Source organism: Copadichromis virginalis, linkage group LG9 (assembly GCF_057382275.1).
Source record: "Copadichromis virginalis isolate Kocher_CV1m ecotype Utaka linkage group LG9, C_Virginalis_male_GT1.1, whole genome shotgun sequence".
Lineage (NCBI taxonomy): Eukaryota > Metazoa > Chordata > Actinopteri > Cichliformes > Cichlidae > Copadichromis > Copadichromis virginalis.
Window position 1 is genome coordinate 17340321 of NC_140626.1, and position 24957 is coordinate 17365277.

At 38.7% G+C, this 24957-nt stretch overlaps 1 protein-coding gene across 4 annotated transcripts in view; it reads right to left on the minus strand.

Annotated features, from left to right (window-relative positions):
* The window catches only part of LOC146701676 (A-type potassium channel modulatory protein DPP6-like), a 262406-nt gene that overhangs the window by 69241 nt on the left and 168208 nt on the right, over nt 1–24957 (minus strand). For all 4 annotated transcript variants that reach the window (XM_085467967.1, XM_085467968.1, XM_085467965.1 and 1 more), the window contains one exon: nt 8056–8170. In XM_085467967.1, the coding sequence (XP_085324093.1) occupies nt 8056–8170 (115 nt within the window). The remainder of the gene's footprint in view (nt 1–8055; nt 8171–24957) is intronic.

Sequence of the window (24957 nt, forward strand, 5' to 3'; positions counted from 1 at the left end):
CTGAACAGATGGACAGACTGCGACTGATCCTCAGTTCCGCCCTGATTTCATCATGGGGGACAAAAACACCTTTGAAGGCATCTGCTTGATGCTTCAGTCGAGTTTTATATTTTATCATCAGAGTCACCAGACTCTGAATATGCAGCAGGAAAACATAATAATGCACATAAGTTGAAGCCTCCTGTCAGATGGTTAAGTTAAGAGGGGATAAATATGGAATTTATAATGAGGCCTGACTGCTAGATTTACGCCATGCGCACACAGGCAGTCACTGCAAAGATGGAGGCGTACATGTGAAAGTTTACATTTAAATTTACATTTTTATATAAATGACAGTCCCTTAGAGGCAAATCCATTTTCTCTAGTAAGTATGTCTTTATCTCACTCTCACAGCGCGCTGTGATTGTTGGTGGAAATTTGTTGATAAAAGCAGCCACATCAGGGTCAGCTTAAATGAACAGTTTATATGCTAATGTTATACAACCTCTTCTCGGTACAATAGAGTGTCAGAGGGAGCTAACATTTAAGTGGCACATTTGATTGAGTTGACTGAAACAAGTCTTTACTGTAGACAACAAAGTTAGAGAGCATAAACATCACACCCTCATTTCATAAACATGGATAAAAGGTTTTAATGATTATTCTTAATCATCCAAATTAGTACGTGCAAAACACAATGAATACAATGAACATTATCAGCCAAATACAGGTATGCAGCATTACAAAGTATTGTTCAGCTCACTGTTTTGGTTGTACAGCCTGAAGTTTCATTAAGGTGTATTGCTTCCACAGTGTATTTTTCAGCTGCACTGGGTAGATGTTCACAGTAAAATAAATAATCTAATCATTAACTTGATTTTGAGAAGTTTAAACATGAACTTGTTTACTCCCTGATGACCTTACCTGTCATATTCATCTATGACACTGGAGCCAACCATGCAGTCTTTTACTTTTACAGTGTTTACACACCACCATTGCACCATTGTCAGACAGGTTAGTTTTACCTTAACTGATGATGTGTTGCTACAGTGGTAATCTTGTTCATACCAGAGTACATCAGGCTCAGACATTTGGAGGATGTGCTTGGCTGAGGAGCTAATGGTGCAAAGCTACCATCTGCAGGATCGGGACTGATCACTTTTATGTCAGTCCTGAATTCATAGCAGGATAGCTTGCCAGTGAAGAGGAGCTTTCATGACTGGGTTTGAGGGCAGCCGGTTGATGATTGCCTGTATCCAAACTTGGATTTACTGCATGCTTATGTAGAACCTGTTGCTAATTACCTTGTAAAACACAGCTATTAACATGTGCTAAAAGGAGATGGCAGATGGATTTGAGGCAGAATATTAATCACCACAATGTGATAAATTTTTCATTTTCATTTTATTGACCTGTGGGAAAAAAGTTGTACATGAATACAAATTAGAAACAGCATTGGGCGTTATGCTTTTTGTAAGACTGGATATTGTTTGGTTGATGAAGGCAAAATCTTTCATTAAGGTGTAACAGGCAAACGAATAAAGTCTCTCACCAGCGATTTAGATTAGTTAACAATTTTTTAGAAGCTGTCTGGTTCTCAGACAAAATTTCCTTTTTCTCATGGATTTTAGTGTATGATATAACAATTTCATATCTAAATGTCTACAATTTACAAGCTATTTATTCATAGTACACCCATCTTTGCATCTATTTATCTTATGGTATAATAATATTGCACCGTTTTTCATTATCTAACAATTTAGAATTCAGAAGAAGGTCTATATAGAGAAGAAGGATTACATTAGAATCACAGCAGTGTTATTTCACCTTGATTCACAAAAATCTATACTGAATCTATAAAGAGCACAACAAGCAAGACCAGCTCCAGATGTTCTATCATGTTGTGATATAACAAAGAAACAATAACGAAGCTAAATTAAACTAAAAAAATACATTTTTATACGAATCTGAGTCATTTTTCCAAAATTCCGGGGTCAAGATGTACTTTAGTCATTTCTGGTTTTAACTTTTTTGGTCTTACAGTAGTAGCAGAATTGAACAAATTTAAGTATCATTCTCAGTTCGGTTAGTTGATACAGCACCAAAGTGTGTGAATGTGTGTGTGAATGGGTGGATGACTGGATATGTAAAGCGCTTTGGGGTCCTTAGGGACTAGTAAAGCGCTATATAAATACAGGCCATTTACCATTTAATACAATTGCTGAGATTTTTAGGTATCTATATTATGTTAGAATAATGTATAAATGACAGAAACAGTATGAAGTCTGTATTTGATTTTATCACAGTCATATAAAATCATTAACTCTTGATCAAATACAGTATGTGAGCAAAATATTACTGAATGCCACTGAAGCATCAACCCTTGTTGTTTCCTGTTAGGGTATAATTTGAGACTTGGTTTCATGCAATAATCTGTGTGACTGCTCGCTTTCAGCTGCACCAAATTAACGTTGCATGTGATCCTCCCACAGTTTCAGCTAGCTGTCACAGCTGTCAGTCAGCCAGACATCCCTCAGTCTGTAGAATACCCAGATGCCAATAGTGAACATCTGACCTAGTTGTACTGACGTAGGAAACAGAGCAGCCTCTTAGTAATACGAAGCCATCAGTTAAAGGAGATGAAGCTTGTCAGAAGAGGAAACAGAAGAATTCCAAAACTCTGTGCGTGTGCTGAATGTTTGTGCATGTGTGTGTCTGTGTGACTCAAGTGGTTGTCAGGTGCAGTTAGAAACTGGTTGCCCTGTCTGAAAGGGAAACATCCATCAACCAACCCTCCTAAGTGAGAGGAAACAAAATGCTATCTCATAACTCCAGACCTGCCATGCTACAGTTTACAACTCAGCGGGGTATGATTGCTCCCAAAATCCAAAACAAATTGTTCTGAATGAAGACTGTATTTAGTATTTTAACAGGACAATCGTCCCTAAAGCATTTTAAGAGCGCTAAAAGAATGTCAGTGATGAATCTTGAACCCGTGGGTTTATTTAAACCACATCAAAACATCTTTTTACTAAATGTTCTAATCTTTAATTAATCCGTTAAAGTCTTATTTTCTTAAAAGAATTAGCAAAATTCATTGTTTGAAATGCTGTTGCTTAGTCCGGATTCTGGTAATGTAATCTGTCTTTATTTTCAACATCCATCATTGTCTATGTGGTGTTATTTTTTTCCCCCCTTCGCGAGTGTAGCAAGTTTCTTTTTCATTTACAAAAAGGGAGCTTTTTATGTTTAAATGAGAGACAACTGCCTTGATAGGATTTCATTTTTCCAGTGTAAATTCTTCCTACTGAAACAGATGGAGCAGGATTTAAACTGGTAGTTTTTATCTTTGTAACTGAGAATCAAGGCTTTCTTACAATGCCAACAATTTTGTTTTCAGTCATGGAGGAAGGGATTTATCTTAAGATGGAGAGAACAATTTCTCTACAGACAGAAGCCTGAATAGACCGCAGTGCCATCTATAATGGAATACCAGTGCACCTTTGGAGATCATCATCAGCAGTGTGTAAAATAGGGGGGGAAAGCTATTTGTGAGCCTGGAGGTCTGGGACCTGATTAACCTGAGTCATCAACCAGAGGGCAGCAGGTCAAACAGGTGGTGGGCAGGGTGCAAGGGGTCACCTGTGATGGCCCTGGTTTTCCTGAGACAGGAGGATCTGGCGATGGCCTCCAGGGGTAGCAGAGGGCACCCAATGATTTTATGGGGGTATTGCTAATTACCCTCTGTGTACCAAACACCCAGGCAGTAGGAGAGCACGCTCCCCACTGAGAATTGGTAGAAGTCCAGCAGCAGCTTCTGGTCCAGGTTATTGTTCCCAAGGACACAGAGGAAGTACAACTACTGATGGGCCTTCTTAACATTTGTGTTGTGGGTCCAGGTAAGATCAGCAAAGATATGGGTGCCCAGAAACCTGAGGGTGGAGACAGATTCCACCTGTTCTCTGATTATAATGAGTACATGTAGTTCTTTTCTTTTAAGTACATTCAGCTTCAGGTTGTTTTCTCAGCACCAGCGGGACACAATCTCTACCTCTGCTCTGTATGCTGCGTTATCTCCAGAGATGAGCCCAACCACTGTGGTGTCATCGGCACACTTGGTTGTGTGGGTTGGTGTACAGTCATATGTATACAGGGGGTATGGTAGGGGGCCGAGTCGGACTGATTGAGGGGGGTTGGTTAGCAAGCTTGACATGTTGTGCAAAGCTGTGCAGAAATTAAAAAATATAAAAAAAAAAGAGCTTGAAAGAGTTCAATGTTGACTTTTCAGCATTATTTAATTTATATTGTAAGGTAGACCCTACAATAATACATTGAGAGAAAAACCCAACAATCATATGACCCCCTACGAGCAAGCACTTTGGTGACAGTGGGAAGGAAAAATTCCCTTTTAACAGGAAGAAACCTCCAACAGGACCAGGCTCAGGGACGGGGAGCTATCTGCCACGACGGGTTGGGGCAAGAACCCCATAATAATTAGGACTAATATTCCTGATTATTAGCAGATATCTTGGCAATCGTGATGATTCACGACCAGCAGAAGCACTTATATATGCTTGGATGGTGGTATATTATGGTGTATAAGAGTATTTAGGAATAGTGAAAGTATGACTTTCATCTGCTCTTTGCTCTTATCGGTTTGTTGGTGGGGTCAAGATCAACCAACCGATTCACGGGGCTTGAAGCATCATTGGCCAGAGTCTGAAGGCGTTTGAGTCCGTGAGGGACATGGGGTCACTGAACAAACTGCTCTCCATCATGGATGACCCATGTCACCCACTCCATTTTAAACTAGTGAGGCAGCAGAGTTCATTCTTCCTCAGACTTATTCAACCCTGCTGCCATAAAAAATGCTTCAGAAAGTCATTCCTATCGTTCTCTTTGAAAGTGTACAGTTACTCTTCCTTCTCTGACAGATGAACACACCTGACAGGTATAAGATTTCCCACACAGAAATGTGTGTGTATTATACCCTCGTACAGCTGTTTCTTAGATTTATAGCATACACTTTATTTGTTAATACATTTGCACTACTCTGTCTCAGTCTCTCTCCATTTCAGTTTGTCTTATTTTTATTTTCATCTTTAACTTAACCTCATTTTTATTTTCTTTTTTTTTTTTTATATATGTAAAATTTTACAGCACAAGGCCATCACTATGCACCTGTGGCACTTTTACTAGTTTGTTTAATTACTGGAAATTGTACTGTTTTTAATCTTTATCCTGCTGCTATAACAAAATAATTTCCTCTGTGGGATCAAGTATCTACCTACCTATCTATGATTTTCTTAAAAAAGAAAACCATCAAACTATTTTGTGAAATAGGTAGAATGGGTGGGATGTGGTGATCTTAAAAATATAAAGGAAAATGATGGTGCATTAGTAAAGCAGTTGGTTAAAGTTAGTGACAAAATAAGCTATTTCTTGGAGAGGCTAAATCTAAAAATGTTGTTTAACTTGCCTGTTTTTTTTTTTAAACTAAAAATGACAGGAGTTCATAGCCACTCTTCATCATCAAGGTTTTCTTTTTGTATGTGATGAATCTTTTTAAAACTGCAATGTAACTCCACATCTCATTGTACAAGATGGGTAGGTAAGAGAAAGGTTATATGTGAAAAGTGATAAATCACTTGTTTACTTGCTAATGCTAGCTGTTTCTACAAATGCATAGATCCTAACAGCAAGGTTTATCTTAGCCACAATCTGCATGTGCAAAAACAAACAAAACAAAACTAGTCTCACAGCTTGATAAGGCCCATCCATTTTAAATGTGACACCAGACAAACCCATAAGATTAATAGATTCACAGTTTACACGTATCCTTTAATTAACTACCAAAAAAGTGAGAAGCTTTATAACAGAATGCCATTTGACATGAAAGGAGAGTGATTTCTTTACTACTTTAACTTGGGTTGGAATTAAACAATATTTAGAATTCATGTGACAAGCACCACTGTGTGACGATAACTGCTAAAGAGTAGTAAAATAGTGATTGCCAAACAGTATCTTTGCTTTTAAATGCCCAGCCCTCGTGGAGATGCTGCACGGCACAACAAGAATGTAAAGGCTGCTACCCTAATCGGGGTGGCAGTTCCTATAAAACTGGAAAAGTGCCTGTAAAATGACAAATAAGACATTGATCGTTAGGGGATCATTGTGTGCACGTTTGTTCTGATTCCTGTGAATTGTGGAGAGGCAGCAATGGATGCCACACCAAGGTCATTGATCTTTTGCCCAAATTAGGTCAAAACAGCACCAGAGGACAGTGTATATTGGGAAACAGCTGAGCACATGGAGTTATGAAGATGGTGAGTGGAAGTTGGAAATGAAGTTTAACTAGTGAACACACACACACAGCATTAGTACAAGGTTAAAATTTTACGGACTATTTGTTGGCTAAATGCAATCTCCATAGGTCCTTTGGCAGACTGCCTGGATTTTTCCAAAAGCAAAACTTACTCTTTTGAGATTTCTGATTTTGTAAACATAATTCACAGAGACCTTTAGAGGTCCTTATACTCTGAGTCAGTCTAGCCATTTACTCAGCTTTGGGGCTTTAAACTAAGCACACATAAGCTTTTCAGAATTTACAGGCATACAAATGGTATCAAAAGCATCTAACACAACTAAGGTACCTAACACAAACTGCATCTGTGCTTACTCTTTGAAAGACTAATCACTCAAACCTTACAAAAAATTATTTTCAGGGAATTTGCTGCTTTTTTTTTTGACAAACATCCCAGTTCAAAGAGTATCTCCAAACTTTTTTCTAACTCTCCAAGTAGATAAAATATTTGACTTTGAAAAATCCAGCCATTCAATTAATTGCGCATGGTGAATACTAGTATCTCAAAGAGCAAAATAAACTGTCTTTGAAGCTCAACTCAGTTGCTCATGACATCCAATTAGAACGCACAAACTTGCAGAATTGGATTTCATGAGGTCACAACATATTTTAATATCCAAAGGTTTCTAAAATCTGCTTACCTAAGTAGTTTAATGTCTGTTTGAGACCAAAACGAGGGAGAAACGATTGCATGTGTCAAGCCTTGCAGCAGAGCAGTAGTTCTGCTTGAACACACAAAAATCAACACAGGGAGGGTCAGATTAGGACAAAGTACAAGCTGGAGACACCACCTGCCTGGTGTCCACTTTCTGCCCGACTCCTGTTGGCCTGACGTGTTTTGTACTGCCACATAAAGCAGCTCAATTTAATCCAAATCCACAACAAATGCCCCAGGACAGGAAGAGACTGCAGCCAGAAGGTGACAAGGAGGTTTAGGTCATGCTGATTTGACACCTGCCATCGAGCCGCAGTCTACCCCGGTGATATTTTTGCTCTTACATCGGTGTACATCTCTAAGAACACTACAGAAAAAAACAACACTGAATTTCTTTAGTAAAGGTTGACCCCACTCTGGGCTGTGGACATTAGCTACAATTCCTTGTGACAGAAAAATCACAAACAAGTGCACAGTGATTACTGTCTTTGGAGCTGAATTATAGTTCACACACACTACCAGTTGTATTGACAGATTTGACTCTGGCAGTGCACGTCAAGCAGCTTTATGAGCCTGACCATAAACAGATGGTCTATTGATTTAACTTTAATCAAAATTTCCAAACAGAAATCCTGAAGGTCATCCCGAAATTGAAACTGCCTTAAAATAACCAAGGGGGAAAAAACGGCATTCAAAGTGTGTGTGTGTGTGTGTGTGTGTGTGTGCAACATTATAAAGACATATGGCAACTATGTTTAGGAAGAAAGCAATGTTGCGTAAACTGACTTCAATTAGGTTTCCTGACCTTCACTAAATGTAGCCTTTACAGCAAGAGTGCCCATGTGGATGCTAAGGGCGAGTGACACTGCAAACTCGGCATGAAAGCCTGGAGCACACAAGGACTGAGATACTGACACTCACACTTTATTCTTTGCATTGTTCGTGGTGAGATTGATTGTGAAAGCTTAATGAGCATGTTGGTGCATAATAATAGCCTTGTAAACACAGGGATGTGAAGTGTATGGTGTCCCTCCCCCTTCCATCCTGCGCCGTGTACCTGGTGTCAACAGGATGACGGAGGTGACGATCAGCGAACAGATGACCAGAATGACAAGAAGGGCGATCGCTATTCCCTTCCAGTTCCTCTGCGGAGGGTTACTGCCCACCAGCTCCTACAGAGACAGACAGAGAGAATAAATGGTCAGGATAAAGACTATTCTGGGAGGGATTCAGAGCACAGTTTATCAACACAGGTTGGGAACATAACAAAAGTAAAAATCAAAAAGAACAGTATGAGAAAGAAGGAAACACTAGATAAGAAGCACCTAGGAAAGAAAGGAATCAGAGAAGTATAAAAGGCAAAATCACGGAAATAAAGGATAGGGGTGTTAGTCAAGGACGAATGTGAGTCAGTGAGTCGCAGCCTCTCGGATCTCAAGGAGAGCCGCAGCAGCAACAGCAGCAGGAGGAAGAGGAGGGGGGAGAATTCTTAATGAGCCGAGCATCAGCGGCCATCACGCGCAAACGAATGTGACAGATAAAAATGGAGCCCATGACACGTTGGCGAATTGCATGCTCGACAAAAGCACGGAGAGAAGCTTTGGGGTTGGGAAAAGGAGTCTGAGTTATGAGGAACCTTGAGGTAATTTTTCCCTTTTTTCACCTTCTCCGTTTTGTTTGACCTACAAATCCAGAAACAAAGATATTTTTAATGCTACTGAACTGAGTGAAAGCCAAATTCTAAGGAATTACTATGGCTCCATATAAAGTATCACTGCAGGATATAAAAAGGAAATAACACAGGCAAAGCTGCTCTAGGCTTTGTGTCCTTGCCCAGATGCAATAATGAGCAAACCATGTGAAATTCATTTGACACATAGTCATGTGCAGCAGGTAGCCACATACAGCAAAAAAATAATAATAACAGAAACAGAAGAGGACCAGCCACACATCTCTGTGAGAAAGAACAACCCTAGCCTGACCATCACTCGCTGTCTGAACGTAGAACTTTCGATCCGTGATGCTGTTAAACACGGCAGTTATTTTCAGATATTTATTGACTCTTTCCACACATTTTTCTCTCAAATCCAAGAGTCTGCCGTCCATCTCAATAAATGGACCAAGGGTCACCTCTTTTCCCATCTGAAGATTTGCAGAGATGTGGGTAAAAGAGGGGCAGTGGACTGCAGATGAACCCTCCTCAGAAAGGCAGAAAATGAAGCTCGAAGTCTGTCATCAAAGCAGACTGCTTTTTTGGTCTGACCAGTAGGAATATACTGCATCTGACTATTCATTTATTTATTTAGTTGGCTGACAGAAGATTGTGCTGTTGCATTTTGAGATTATTTCTTGTTAAATATTGAAGTTGGCAGGCCTGGCCGAATGACGCTGTGTGAAAGAGGGATTTATATCTGGCATGTTAAAAATAGCAATTATCACTTTGTATTGCTACCTTTGATTGCATCCCATGTGTCTACAAAAGAAAGCACGAGACTGAGAATACTGCTCAACTTTATTTATTCAATTTTAATAAAGAGGTTAACATATTCTCGTGCAGTGCTTCAAGGTCAATTTTTTTTTGTAAACTCATTCTTACTCTATAAAAGCCCACTGTGGGGAAAATGCAACCGTTTTAACCACCAATACCAATACACATTCCAGGAATCAGGATCCAGGAATGTGTTTCAGGAAGCACGTTCTCGGCATGATCAGCAGATCATGAGTGGATCACTAACTAAAAATAAACTACATTGTTCTGATACATTGCCGGAGCAATCTTTGAACAGTACAGCTTTTCCCAGACTAGCATCCTTGAATTAAGTGCCACATGGCATAAACTACACAAATCCATGCCTAATTAGCATAACATACTCTCAACTTCCTGTTTTTAAAATTTTGTATTTTTCCCCCTTCCCCATTAATATATATATACATTTTTTAGAAAGCCGAGGTCAGTTTCCTGAGCCCGATAACTGCCATACCTGTAAAATAAAGAATGAATAAATTGAATCTGTCTGGCAAAATGAATCAGGCTTAAGGATCTGAAAAGCAACACTTCATGCTACAATCTAAAGAAACAAAGTCATTGACATCTACAAGGTTGCAAACCGATTTCTAAGGCTTTGGTACTGCTGCAAACCATGGTGAGAGACATTAACCACAAATGGAGAAAACTTTAAACAGTGATGATCCTTCCTAAGATTGACTGACCCATCCACTAGGTGACAAAAGAATCTAGAGGAGCATCTAAAGAACTATAAGCCTTCATTTCCTTCATTTCAACTGAGTGTTCCTGATTTAACAATGAAAAGATAAAAACCACTGCTAACCAATAAGACTTTTGAGAAAAAAATTTCTGTGGACTGACAAAACAGGAGTTAAACATTTTTAGAAGGTTTACATCTGGCATAATGCTAACACAGTATTTTATGTGATGAACATATCAACAGTCAGTCATGGTAGTGGTATGGTGAAATGGACTGCTGAGCTGCCTCACACCCTGATTATATCAAACTATGAATTCTGCTCAAGTAAATCCTGAAGAAGAATGTCTGGCCATCAGCTCGTGCCCTGAAGCTCAAACTATGCAGCAGGACAATGTCCCAAAACACACCAGCAAGTCCAACTCTGAGTGGCTCATTGGCTTAGTCAAAGTAAGTACTTAACTCTGATTTAGATGGTTCGACATGGCCTTAAACAGGACAATTATGCTCAAAAATCATTCAGTTTGGTCAAATTAAAAATTAATTCTATAAGGAAGATTTGGGGAAAGAAAATGCTCCATAGTAATGTGAAAGACTCATTGCCAGTTAACATTAATTCTAGATTGCAGTTCTTGCTGCCAAGGTTGGCACAACCAGTTGCTAAGTTTTGGCAAGATTTTTTCACACTGGACCAGGTAGGCTTTGATCATGTTTTTTCCCTTACTTGAAATAAATGAAATGATCATTTAAAAAATGTAAATTTAAAAATGTCCTTGGGTTATCTTTGCCTAGGATAAAAATCTCTTTAATGATATGAACTATTTAAGTGTGACACATTTTGTCTGTTACATTTTGTGTGAACTCATACATGTTGGAGAAAGAAACTAAGGCAATTCAGAAATTAAAGCATCCTAAAAAAAAAAAAAACATATGGGTGAATGACTTTTAAGCCCAAGTTTTCACACATCAGCACTGAATAGTGTGGCTAGCACATAGAAAGACCAGTGCCAAAACCACAGCCAAAAGGGACTCTGCAGGAAGGGTCCAAAGCCCAAAGCTACTGATGGAGGATTAATAAGTTCTTAATTAGTTTATAGAGGATAAAAGAGGGAAGCAGAGCATGTGCTTTGGGCACCTGTGGCTGCAGCCTTAATGAATACATGCGAAAGGCTTTAATGAAGCTGAATGGCTGAGCTATGAAAAAAAACCTTTTAGTGACCTCGTTCCCACCTTAATTGAAAAGAGCCCAAGACATCATTAGCCTGCAGATAAGAGCAATCAGAGCTATTTACCACACTTCCCATTACCCACATTCATTAAAACAAGGAACCAGTTAGTTAGCTGCATGGCCAATTGATGGTCACAAGGAAGAACACCTCAAGCAGATTCAAGTAAAAAAGTTCTTAAAGCTTTAAACTTCCCACACTACCCACATAACATTTATGCTCTGCTAATGTTATGTCTATCAGGTCTTATAGTTTGTATTAATTTAGTGAGATTAAACATAGAGGATATAGATTTAAGAAATTGAAAATGACTAACTTTTGGTTGCTGGATTGACTACTAACCACCAATCATCATGGTAAATTGAAGTTCTGGATCTGCCTACTCTGCAGGAACTACCACAAAGGTGGTTTAAGATACTTTAAAGGTCTGTAGTTGACAATAAAATGAATGCTGAGATTGAAGAATAATAACTAACACAATAAAGAGTTAACCGTTATAGCTTTCATGTATGCATGTAAGACATGTCTTGAAATCAAGAAAGAATAAATGACATTTCAAGCTCCAGTCACCTATGCCAAAGATTCACTATTTACAGTAGAAATTCACAGACATTTGGAGTGCTTATAGAATCTGAGCAGCAACAGAGCTTCTGCATTAGAGAAGCAGCAGCGAAACGGTAGGGTGACAGATGAAAGCTGATCGTCTAATGTAGACACAACTTCAGCGAATCTGTGGTGCGACAAAGGTGACTGGAAGCTTTTTTTCTTTCAACAAACAGAACCAACAAACATGCCCAGCCATGAGCTCAGTTGGTTTTGTTGTGGAGAGATTATTTCAGATATCCAGCGATGAGCATAATGCTGTGGGCTGCGAGCTGACAGTCTACAGTGTGATTTATTTTGTCTAATTCAGCGCTGAGCCATCTCTCTGGAACAATCTATTTTTTCAGCAGAAATGAAAATCCTATTGGAGATTTTACAAGAGTGGCACAAAGCCCACTGCTGATTTTTGTGGTCGATACAGCATGTGACTGAGTACGATTTACAATACGGTGACAAAATTGAAGGAAAATTGCTCTATAGAGTGCAACCACTCACATGCAATAATGGAATGTAAAGCGAACACAGCAGAGCCCTCAATCTGTGTAATGCACATTAAAGGAAAAGACAAATCCTCATGCATTGCTAAGTAATAACTGTTTATGTGTTATATGCAAATGGTTCGGCAGTGTAGATAAAGCAATCTAAAGCTGGGGATGATTCCATCACAGCATTAACAGCTTTATCTATGTGCGTGACTGTAAGCATTTACAGAAATCCAGCCCGGAGGGCAACCTAACCTGAAGTGGATCGCTTTGCTGAAAGGGCTACGGCATGACTCACTCTCTGTAGCTCTGTAGCCAAAGCGATTTGGAAAAGGTAAAGGGCTCATCTAAATGTCCATGCAGTTCTGTTATCTCTTCTACAAGGATCAGTACAGCTGCTGCTCAGAGAAGCATCAAATGTCACAGTGTATCTTTAACCAATAACTCATTTTCAAGTGTAAAGTTTATATTCAAACTCACTCAACCTTTCCAAGTGTGATGTTAGGAAAAGTTTTATCAAGTTTTATCACCATGTCAACTTTAGTCCAAGTCCAAGATTGACAGTCAGTGTTTGTATCTTCACCACTGTCAAGATTAAGTAAGTTCAGCAAGCTGTCCAGTAACAGCAAATGTTCACTACTAGTCCGACAGCACAAGCTAAGAGCCAAAACAGGAATCTTGAAGCATGCAGCAGCCGAAATAACTGTTACAATGACTAATGACTCAACCAGTATTTCCATATAGATCAACATACCTATGGGAATGACATTGAAAACTATGCATCAATGAGAGCAAAATCTTGCTAGCAAAGCTAACTGTGAGAATGCAGTATTCTTGTATTGAACTGGAACTTGCTTGGGGTGAAGCAGAGTAATAATCAAAGAACACATGATTAAGCCAAAAAGAGCAAGGACAGAAACCTCACTGGGAATTTGTGTCAATTTTTTTTTTGCTCTTTCTGTGCTCAGAGGGAATAATGGTAATCACTTATTCAGGGTGCAGACACAGGACAAAACCTTGTCTAACCTTCCCGATCAGGCCTCTGTGATCTGTAATTATCATAATGATTGGACTAATTACCTAGGCCTTATGTGCTAAAGTAATAGCGAGAAGAGTGCGGGAGAGAGATGAGGTATAAAATGCACAGCAAGGAGAAAGGCATCAGAGCTTGCAGGAAAAGTAAATAAATAAAATGTTGGGAGGTACAGGAGAGAGTTCACTGACAGGAAAGCTTGAAGCGTGACCAAAACATGACAGAGAGACGCTGTGGATGGATCCAGGTCCAAACTCGAATAAAAACAGATTCCTGATGTGTTCTAGTCCTCTGTAACTGTCATGTTTGAATCGGCAGAGCATGCACAGACATTATGAGTTTTGAGTCAACCCCGAGAGTGCATAACACAACACTATGTCAGTGTTCCTTGAAGTAAACAAACGGAAAAATCGACATAGCTTTTGAGCAGTCACAAAATGAACAACTATTTGATTTGAAGTATGCTTGAAAAGGCAAAATAAGATACATTTAGCTGCTTTTCCTTCAATTTTTTCTCACTACTGAAAGTAGTGGTATGCAATTTGAAGTCCTAAACCTTCAGGACCACTGACGAGGCAGGTCAAGTGGGGGTATCCTTAATAGTCTTGTTTTATAAAAATTAACTGCATAAACGAACTTTGAACCACACAAAGCTAATTTAGTGGCTCCTACAATAAAAATGTACTCAGCTGGAAATGAAAATAATGGCTCCTATCTTTGGATGAAGAGCTCTTTAGTCACAAGACATCAACTTCCGTTGAGCTCATTTGAGTTTTACAACAAACCTGACTTATTTTAAGAGGACCTTTCAGGTTAGTTTCCATATTGACTTTTTAGAAACATTGAAAGTGTTGACAAAGTAACAGTCATAATGCCCAAACCAGCAATCATCTAAGAAAGAACAGACCATTAAAAATGTTCTAAATAATGAGAAATTGCTCAATTCATTTGATGCTATGTCAGACGAGACGATTTGGCTCATCTCCTTTTGCTGCTTTAATAGCTCTAACTATATTGTGTTGGGCATGGCTACATGTATTCTCCCTCAGGACAAAATGATAATGCCTCCAGCATTAGTGACAGTATAGTTAATTAATTCTGATTCTGAACAAACACAGTGATGTGCAGGAGTGTATCTGTCAACCAAAGTCTTGTGTACTGCTATTGCTGCATGCACAGTTTCTGTATTTTAATTCAGATGTTTATTGCAACACACATCATCTTCCAGCATAAATCTTAGATCACTTATAACACCATGGGAAAATGAGTTCTTGAGTCCCTTTGAGCCCTTGTACAGACAGTCTTAGAGATGGTTGTGGCTAAAACCTAAAAGTACAGGATGATGCTGTCATGAGTTAATCAGGATTGAGACAGTCAGCACTTAGCTTATATGGAGACTGTATCCAGGTGTCTGTATCCACGTAATGCAATTCACATGAAATTTGAGAATTTCACTCACTAAAACAGAAGTGCAGACTTCCTGGAAAGACTATCACTCAAATTAACCTCAAGACCATTGCTCAGATAATTGGACTGAAAATGCTGTAATGCCTTCTTTAAGTTCTTTTGCGTTCCCTTAGTCCACTTTGGGGAACATAACATTGGGGGTTTGCCCAGGATTTAACCAAAAAATGAAAGAAAAAAAAATTGTCTAAATGTTCCAGTTTGCCTTGATGCATTTAAAAAAAAATAAAATAAAACGACACAGTCAGAAGGTACCATAAATTAGCTGGGGGGATGTATAGCATGCCAACAATCTGTCATTTACATCAGACACAGTCCAAAGAATGCATAATATTGAGCCTAAACACAATATAAATAAGTGAGCTATTCACATCTATATAGTTGTCACAGCGAACAAGGTGAGAAATTAGCTGAAAAGATCGAAACATAAACAAAAATAAAAAGTTTCTAGTCTTTTATAAAATGATTCTTTCTACAGTAAAGTTAGTCAGGTCGTGCAGTGACAGCAGGGCGGACAGGAAACATGTTTGGCTTTGATTAAATAAAACTGCAGCACAAGTTATGTGCCACAGCTTTGACTGCAAGTGATGGAGATTAGGGTCAGAAAGCACAGAAAGAAATGGATTAGATTAGGTCATATAATGACATGCACTAATAAAACCATATAATCGCATAATGCAGCACAAAGTAAAGGACATTAATGCAGATTATTTTGTAATATTTACTTGCTTTATGATTATTAGGTAGTTGTTTCAATTTATTTTACAAACCTAATTTTTTTCATGCAAACAAAGACTAATAGGTGTCATTTCAGACCAGTTTCATAGTGCAGAGGCATGATTTAAACTTCAAACAGAGGGATTTTGAATCTCTCCTCCTTTCATCTTCCTCAAGCGGACTTCATTTTGGCAGAAATATGAGCAGATTAGTCTCAAGTTCAAATCCTCTTCCATTGTTTAAGTGGCTTTAAGTACAGATGGATTTTCTCTTAGGCCTTTTTCAATCAGACATTTAATCTTTGAATAAAAGATTCCAAATGGTGCGCATCTTCCAGGTCAAAGAGCACCCATGCAACTGCACCCAAACACATTTGGACAATCTCCTTGTTGTCATAAAGTGAGGTGCAGCGATACGGCTGTAAATAAACAAGCTGTCTTTTTTGTTACTTAGGCCAGGAGAACAAATTTTCAACTGTCTAGCATGTGTGTGTGTGTATGTTCTTCTTGAGTTTCTTCCGCCTGGCTTGTTTGATTTGCGAGTGAATCTCTTCCAGTCCATTAAAGAGATGCTGGGAGGGCGCCACTGCCAGCTGACCTCTCTCTGCAGAGTTTGCTTTAAATCACATCTCTGTAGAATAACACAGAAATACACTGCCGCAGGACGAGTCAGTGTATATGACATAGGGCTGCGATAAAAATTTGAAAATACATAGAATGTATATATAAGATCGGTTCAGTCTCCATGACGGTACCTGTGGTTTTGTGAAGGTATATTCTCAAGCTTCAACTTCAGCATTTTGGCCTGACCATATTTAGACAAGAGGTTAAGAATGCTAATTTATCAGCTAATGCACAGATATTTCAATAAAACATGGATACCTGCCACATACACTCTTAACAGCTGTTAAGAAAAGGTAATTTGCCATATAGACTAAAACCTTTTCTGAACCAAACTGTAAATATGTTGCTCAGCTGTATAGTTGGTTATGTCAATGATTGATTTGTTTATGAAGTGGCCAAGGGCACCTACACATTGGCTTCATTTAAAAAGGAACCTGAACACTCCTCATTTGAAATCTCATTTAGTTCGCCAACCATACCCTGGAACTCGTACACGTGTTTTAAAATATGATTTCTGCTGCAGCCATAGACAAAATGTCCTTTTAACATGCAAGCGCACATTCTGAAGAAGAAGCAATTACTCGCATCTATTCTGTAATATTTTCCTCATCGCCATGGAAACAGAGTACGAGTGAATCAGGTTATTATCCCTATAGCTAAAGCTCCTCTGCATAGTATACACACATCATGATATGGCTAAACAAGTGATGAGGCACACCCATGAGGGAATAGCCCTTCTTGCTTGCCTCTCATATATAATGCATGAGGGCAAAAGTCTATTTGTCAGTCTCAACGCACGTCTTCTTTAGGAAACAAGAACAGCAAAGAACACAAGCAGAGTTTCTCCTCATTTCATCACTTTTTCCTGTGGCAGCATGTGTCTACAGATCTGTCAGGGGAGGCAAAATGTACCTGCCGAATGAAAAGGTTTACCTTCATCTCTTAACTTCAGCAGTGCCACAAGTACATGTTAAAGATAAATGAATTTCAGTGGAGGAAAAATAAAAGTCTGGCCTGACTATTCTAATAGTAGAACATTGGGCATTGTGGTCATTCTTCCAAAATTCTATGTTACTACTGCTTTAATGACTGATGCCTATTCAAAGCTACCCCTGGGAAATGTTCCAGCATAACATTAGCTAAGTATGTGAAGGAAGCTGTACCCTTGCATGCAAATGTGTGATGTGCTGACTCCAAACCTTCTGAGGTAAATTGGATCTGTATGGATTATGAGTGACAAACTCCGAAATAAGGCGTGTAGCTGACATTTGTTCCATTATCTGTATTTTGTTACTACATTTGAGACAGCAAGCCTCATGTGTTAAATAAAAGCAAATCCCAGTTAATGTGTATTTAGAACATGTTACTGCTATAAGGAGTTTATTTTTTTTATAAATCATTGATTACCGTAATTGTCGGGCTATAAGCCGCTACTTTTTGCACAAGCTTTGAACCCTGCGGCTTTTAGTCAGGTGCGGCTTTTCTATGGATTGTCCATGATTTTTGTGATATCGTAAGAGGATTTGTTTTGTTTGTTCCGCTGTTGTACGGCACTACGTTGCCTGGTGGAAGGATCGGGGTTCAAGAGTGGTATGTTGGTCACATGTCCGTCCGCCAGGCAACGTAGTGCCGTACGAAGTAGCGTGAAAAACAAACAGCGTGGAAAAGTGTGAAAACATCCACGATCACCAACGGATTTCGAAGGGCTGGACTGCTGCACGATGGAGAGGAGGACACCGCCACGGCCCTTCTGAGGGTGTTCGACTCTGACACTGACAACGAGGATTTCTTTGGTTTTGAAAGTGACAACGAAGGAAAGAAGCTGAGAGTGGATGACGAAGCCACCCTGAGCCTGCTCGTTTCCGACACTGGAGAAGAGGACTTTGGTGGTTTTAGTGCGCAGGAAGATGGTGGTGAATGACTGACTTTTCTTCTTGTTAAAGCCGTGTCACTGCACCTGAGCCTAAAAGGTAGGCCGAATCTATTTTTCTGGTGTGCTGTAGGTTACTGTTATGTACTACATGTGCAAATATGTACCCATAACTTGTTTTTCAAAATATTAATAAAAGTGATGTGTCTCCAAACAGCCATCTCTTTCCTGACAATTCCCTTTGTGCATATTCTCTTACATATGATAAGTCAACATTGAAACACCTGCGGCTTTTAGTCAGGTGCGGCTAATGTATGTACAAAACAGGATTTCCCCCTGATTTTAGCTTGTGCGGCTAATATTCAGGTGCACTTTGTAGTCCGGGAAATACGGTAATTCTTGTTGTCACAGAATGTACACGCAGTTCTGCTATTGTATGCAATTACTAAATTTAGTTCAGTTGCACAAAGAGTTGCTGTGACCATGTCACCGCCAGCCATCTATGTGCTTAATTGGCAAAACTAAATATGAACTAAATATTGTCACCACTAAATTCCTGAAAAAAAATTATTTACTTATAAAAAGGCCCATGTGTCACAGATCGGATAAAAGCCTATATATGCCACACACACGCACACACACACACACACACACGAACACGAAAACTGGGTAGACTAGTTCTTTGTCTTTTTAGTTATCCTGTGGGGACTAGACACACATTCTTCAAAAGGTTACAGCACATAAAATAAATGTCTAAATGAAAGCCTGTGTCCTAATGGTTGAGGACACAGAGCAGAACTCCTTTTCTACTATACACACTATTTACAGCATGTTTCCTGCCATTTAGAGTCGAACTAGTTTCTATATTCACCTCTTGATTTCGCCATGCATCTTTCTTCAGCTCTGTGTTTATGGAAAGGGGGTGGGGGATGGGGGTACACAGAACAAAGCTGAGCAGAGGAGAAGCCTAATAAAACAAAACAAGCAAAAAGAAATTACCAGCAAATATCAAACCAGAAAGTCTATGATGCAGTAACTCGTGCATCTCAGAATTCATCATAATTCACAGGTTACTGTCCATATAACAGTAACAAAGTGACACTGATCTTAAGTAAAATTTGGGTGAAGACCCATTAGCTAGTCTAGTGCACTAGACTCCCATCAGTCTTCTGTCAAAGACCAGAACTTTACCCCCCCTAAAAAAAGAAAGAAAAAAAATTGCTAGCCTCACAACTTTCCAACCTCCGTGCTTTGTTAACTGTCTAAGGACAGGTTTATGAAAATTGACAGAATGCTTTGAAATCCCAATGACTTCTAGTCATGCAGAGTTAAACCTGCTTCCAGAGACAATACCCAATTGTGGCTACAAGATGGTGGAAATGTAAACAATGGGTGGAAGCGACAAAATTATATCTGTGATTAACCTTTGTAGGTTTTAAATGATGTCTCTTGTTAGACTTCACTGGACTCAACACTGACTGTCCACTTGGCACTGCCCAGATGGACTGTGTGAGGATGGTCTTTGAAGAGTATTCAAGTAGTGAATACCTTACATTTCAAGATTTGATGAGATTTTTGGCAACTACAACTACTTGGTTGAGGTCAAGATCTGTGCACAAAGAAGGTCATTCACTTCTTGCCCTTTGCTTGGTAACTGGTTGTCAGTTGAGAGAAAACAGTCTTGAGTCTTGTTGCCTTTGTAACATTTACCACCTTACCACATGTCAATCAGCAATGTCCTTCACTTTCATTGGTAGTCACCTCAATCACTTGCTCTAAAGTTTAACCAGATACCTGAAACTTCATTCCTTTGTCTCTCGAAGTTGGTTAATAACATTGGTTTCCCATGACTTTTGGTTGTTGTGTTCCTGCTGACGACTTTCAAGGCCTGCAGTCCACAAGAGGTGGGTTTTTGTCAGTCTACAGAGAAAGCACTATATTTCAAAGGAACCAGTGACAGTACAAGCTTTCTAATGTTATACTATATTCTTCTTTCCATCAATAACATGCTATCCTACAGGAAAACAAGCAACTCCATACAGAGGTCTGCCACTGAAAATATCTGGTCACTTAACACTCTGTGCCTGTTCACCAGCAACTCGAGTTTTATGAGATGCAGTTTTGTTGCTCAGGCTCACTTAAGTGTTTTGCATGGAATGCTCCCAGCTGCAAAGTAACTACAAAATCATCTGAGCTGCTGTGTGGAAGGAGGTTAGTGGAGAATACAAAAAAAAAAACAGAGGAAGGGAAGAAAAAAGAAAGCTGGATGGGAAGGTTTCACTGCAGAACACTGCATGTCCCCTCAGCCCACACCCAGAAAGATTAGTATTCAGTGCAACCAGGCAGCACAGCCAGTGCATCTCTCAACAACATTAAGAATTGAAAAGTATCTTTTCTATTGTTCTTATCTATCAGCCTTCATTCTATAATGCACACTTGTCCTGCTACTCTGGCAAAATAAATTGCCATCATGGAAACAATATGCACCGACAGACGCGCTCGCTTTCTCGAAATGAAATGCCCCTCAACCCACTGCTTCCAGGCGTAGGGGTCTAATAAAAAGAGGCTGCTGCTTTGTTGATGTTTACCCAGGCTAATGTATTCTGGCCTGCTGTTTTTTTTTTATCAGTTTGCAAAGTAAAATATGAACATTCATGTAGAAAGAATAGACTTCCTTCCTCCTTTATTGGCATAATGTTTGGCTGAAGTGTTCTCATGATGAAGAATGTCTCACGCTCAAGTGTGGTCTTCTTTTTTGGAAGAAAAAATAAAATAACCTGCATTCACCTCTCTTCTTGCTGAAATTTAAAAAAAAAATCTGATTGGGAGAGCTTCTATGCTTGCAAATACAGACAGTGTTTCTCTGGGTGAGAGAGGGCGACAATGATGGGTATGATCATGTACCAGCAATGCTGACTCCACAGTGGAAGTTCAAGTGCATACAGTGAGTTATAGATATCGGCCTCAATAAAACAGCAAAAAATAAGTAAATCTCATTAAAAATAATATATTTTAACAGGGTTGTGAGGCTGTGATGGATCCCACATAACTGCATAGTTCGTTTGAATCTGTCTAGTTTGTTTGCATTCCCTTGTGTTGTGTTACCGTGGTGACTCTGTCAAAGTTTAAAAATAATTCATTGCTTACCCTCCATCTGGCCACCTGTTGTTATTACCACAACCCAGTTGTTCATGCTATTCAGCTGAGAATGGAAGAGCATGCTTTGCATGTAAGAGTGGCCACTGAATGATTTAACAGGGTTGTGAGACTATTTGTTTCATAATTACTGGCCAGTGTATGTGCACTCAACATTCATCGTATAGCTGAATATTACACAAGTCCTTATTCAATTCAATGGAGCATGTCTATGCTACAAGTGTAATGAACTGTAAGGCTTAAACATCTTGTTTAATTTTGTTGGCACACTTGAATCATAGGTTTTGACAGCAGGGATTTTTATCATTAACTTAATCAGGAATTACTGCCAACAATCAAAAAATATGTTTTCCATGTTTTGTTTTGGAAGGAATAAATGTTGCATAAATCAGACTTCGAATAATACAAACAACACCTCTGCAAAAACCTTTAGAATATGGAAAGGCGTAAAAAGGAAATTCTGGTGTACATAATTGATACTGACGTGAGGATATCTGGCTGACAGGGAAAACTCATTATTTGAAAAAAGACTTCACAAAAACACTTTTCCATTAATACATTAAGAAGATGAAGTGTCCTGAAATTTCAAGATATGCAAAAGAGGTGACTAAATATGCACTAATTTGCATAAATGTCTAACAGGCAGAGTGGAGTCAAATATAAACAAATGTGTATTTTAAACATTTTTAACTTCTCTGATGATCCACAGTTGCACCCTAGTCAGATACATCAATAATTCACAGCCAATATCAGCTGTCCTCAGAAAATGCCTATTGTAGTTTTCAATTTAGTTACAATTTTGTCATAAACGGTAAACAGAATACAGGTGGTGTGTGTGCTATTAAGGTATTACATGATATTCAGAATGGGGTTTTTACAATTAAGTTAATAGTCTTATTACGCTTTCAACTAAAGCACAGAATTATCCGATGTGTGAAATAGTTGCTATGTAGCTCATACATCTTGTGTAAGCAGAGTGAGGAACTAAACTAAAATGTAAATATGTAAGTAACTTCCATATATAAGTAAATATGTGATGAAAACAGCAAGACAACCTAAATCTGTCTACTTACCGCCCGTCACTCTCAGTGATGCAACAGAGGGCATCCATGAAAAACAAAATGAGAGTCAGCAAATAAAAGCCTTCCAGGACAAACTATCCATTACATTAACCACTGCTGGCACCAATGGTCCTATCCAGGAGATGCTGACTGTTACAAAATGTGAGAAAAAAGGATTGGCTAATAACAACATGGCTGGTGGCTAAACTAGGCTAATGGCACTTATGGTGTGTGAGATTCCATGTCTGTATCTTTTTAGGCAGCATGTCTTTATTATTAAGCAAAAGGCAAAGTACAGCATCCAATTCAAGACATTAATATTTTGTCTGGAAAGTGGGAGAGAGAATGCACATATAGAAAATGTTTAATTTAAATATTTACAAAGACAAAGTCAGATTAACGAGCCATGCTGAGTTTTTTGTGTTTGCTTTTCTGCTTGTTCAGTAAATGTGGATTTCTTTACAGTTCTATTCAAAGCAAACACACTAAAACTACAGTTTTCTTCAGATGTAATCAAGGGTGGGGAAAAAAAAATCACCAGCCAGCAATCCTCAGTGCCTGCAGTCTTTATAGATGCAAGCTCACTCCATGTCAGGATGCATGTTGTTTGAAGGTAGCAAGCTCATCGAGCATGAACTTGACCATAGTCCTGGGATTGAGAGCAGGACTATCGATACTTTTAATCCTTCCATGGGGTAAAAAGTTGCGTAGTCTTGTTGTTTTCACACATAAAAAAAGAACGTGCAAATGAAATTATTTGGCTTTTTAAGCATATTTTTATCACAAGCAACCTGGTACATAGAAGTCACGCCTTTCGTCCATTAAATAAAGTTTCAAACTAGGTGTAGACCAATTTATTTATAATGGCTAATGACTGAATGAAAAGGTCTTAAAAAGGTAAAGAAATGGGAGAAACACCCTTCAAACCATATGAGTAAAAATGTTACACAGTTTGTCCACCAGAGGGCACTTTGCAACTTCACTATTGACACAAACAACAAGTAGCTAATCCAAGGAGAGTATATAATTACACATAAAAATGCTAGCCAGATGTCTTCGTTTTGTATGTCTATTTTTAAAAAAATAAAATAAAATAAAAATAATTATAATAATCAGTCAATGCATCGCAATATCAGATTTTTAAATCACCAAATACAAGTTATGAAAACCTATATCGATCAGGATCTACTTAGGTATGAGTAATTAGCTTCTCATTAGGGAGTGACAGCACCTATCACTCACATAAATAAGACCTCTCAAAGACAAAGAAAGCAAAGAAAAATGGTGATGGATCGCCAAGTCTGGAAGGTCTCAAAATGATTTGAAATACACCATCTGACTCTAAGGAAAGCCGATGACATGTACTACAATAAAAAAAAGAAAGAAAAAGAAAAATGGCCACACCAGGTGTCAGGAACTACAGCATATAAGTGTTTGATGCATGCACTTGTTTTTATTTTTTCAAATCCAAAAAAATAGCCATTTGGTGCAAACCACCTTTTCAGGAGAAGAATACCAAATTCAGCAATGAATTCAGAGCCATATTTACAGCAAAAGTGCTTGAACTAGTCCAAAGAATCTGTCCAAAACTTGAGGTGTAAGAGGACCTTTTACCAGAATAATAAGCTTAAGCACATCAGCAAAATGGCAAAGTCAAACCCCAAATTTACAACTTACCAAAATAGTGTGGATAACTTAAAAGGCCAGTAAATTCATGGAAAGTCTCAAAAAGCCTTGGATGAAGGACTTTGGCAGCAATCCAATGCAGAACAGCTCTGGAAAATCCTACAAGAGTACTGCTAAAGCCAAGGCTGTACTATTCACCAGAATATTACTTCTACTGATGTTTCTGTTGAATAAATTTATAGAATATAGATGCACTATTTTATATGGTCAGCAGTTCTTTACTACAACATTAGAAAAAAAGCTTCTTTGGTTGTTCTGGAATTACAAAAATTTAGAAAAAAAAGGCTTTCTTGTAGTGGAAAGACATTCTCATTGTGAGTATAAAATATTTACTTGTAGCAGACTTAAAATGAGTCAATGCAAATTCTATAATTTCCCTCTACACAGAGAACAAGGTGTGCAGTAAGTGTGGATTTACAACCGTGGAAAGAAGGAAGATGGTCAAAAATAAAATAAAATAAAAACTGAACAGACAGACAACAAACATCTCCAATGGCATAATCCAATGCTCTGTCTTTGTGGTCGGTATGGTGCGAGCCACTGCACTTTTCCTTCGAAAAAAATAAACATACACTGCCTCTGTCTCAGTCCTTAGAGACCAACATATTCATCTCACAGCAAAGGGATTGCAGCACCAACTAGCCATGCTGACACTGTACGTTCTGTTAAGAAAATATACCCTTGCTTTGTCAAGGTCTGAAAAAGGTTGATATTGAATCTAGTAGTAGTAATCCGCTGTTTTGTGCTGGGTGGTTTGTTTACAGCAGATATATAAAGGTGGGTACTTAGGAGCTGATCAGTAAGCTGTGAACGAGCAGAGCACATGTACTTGGGA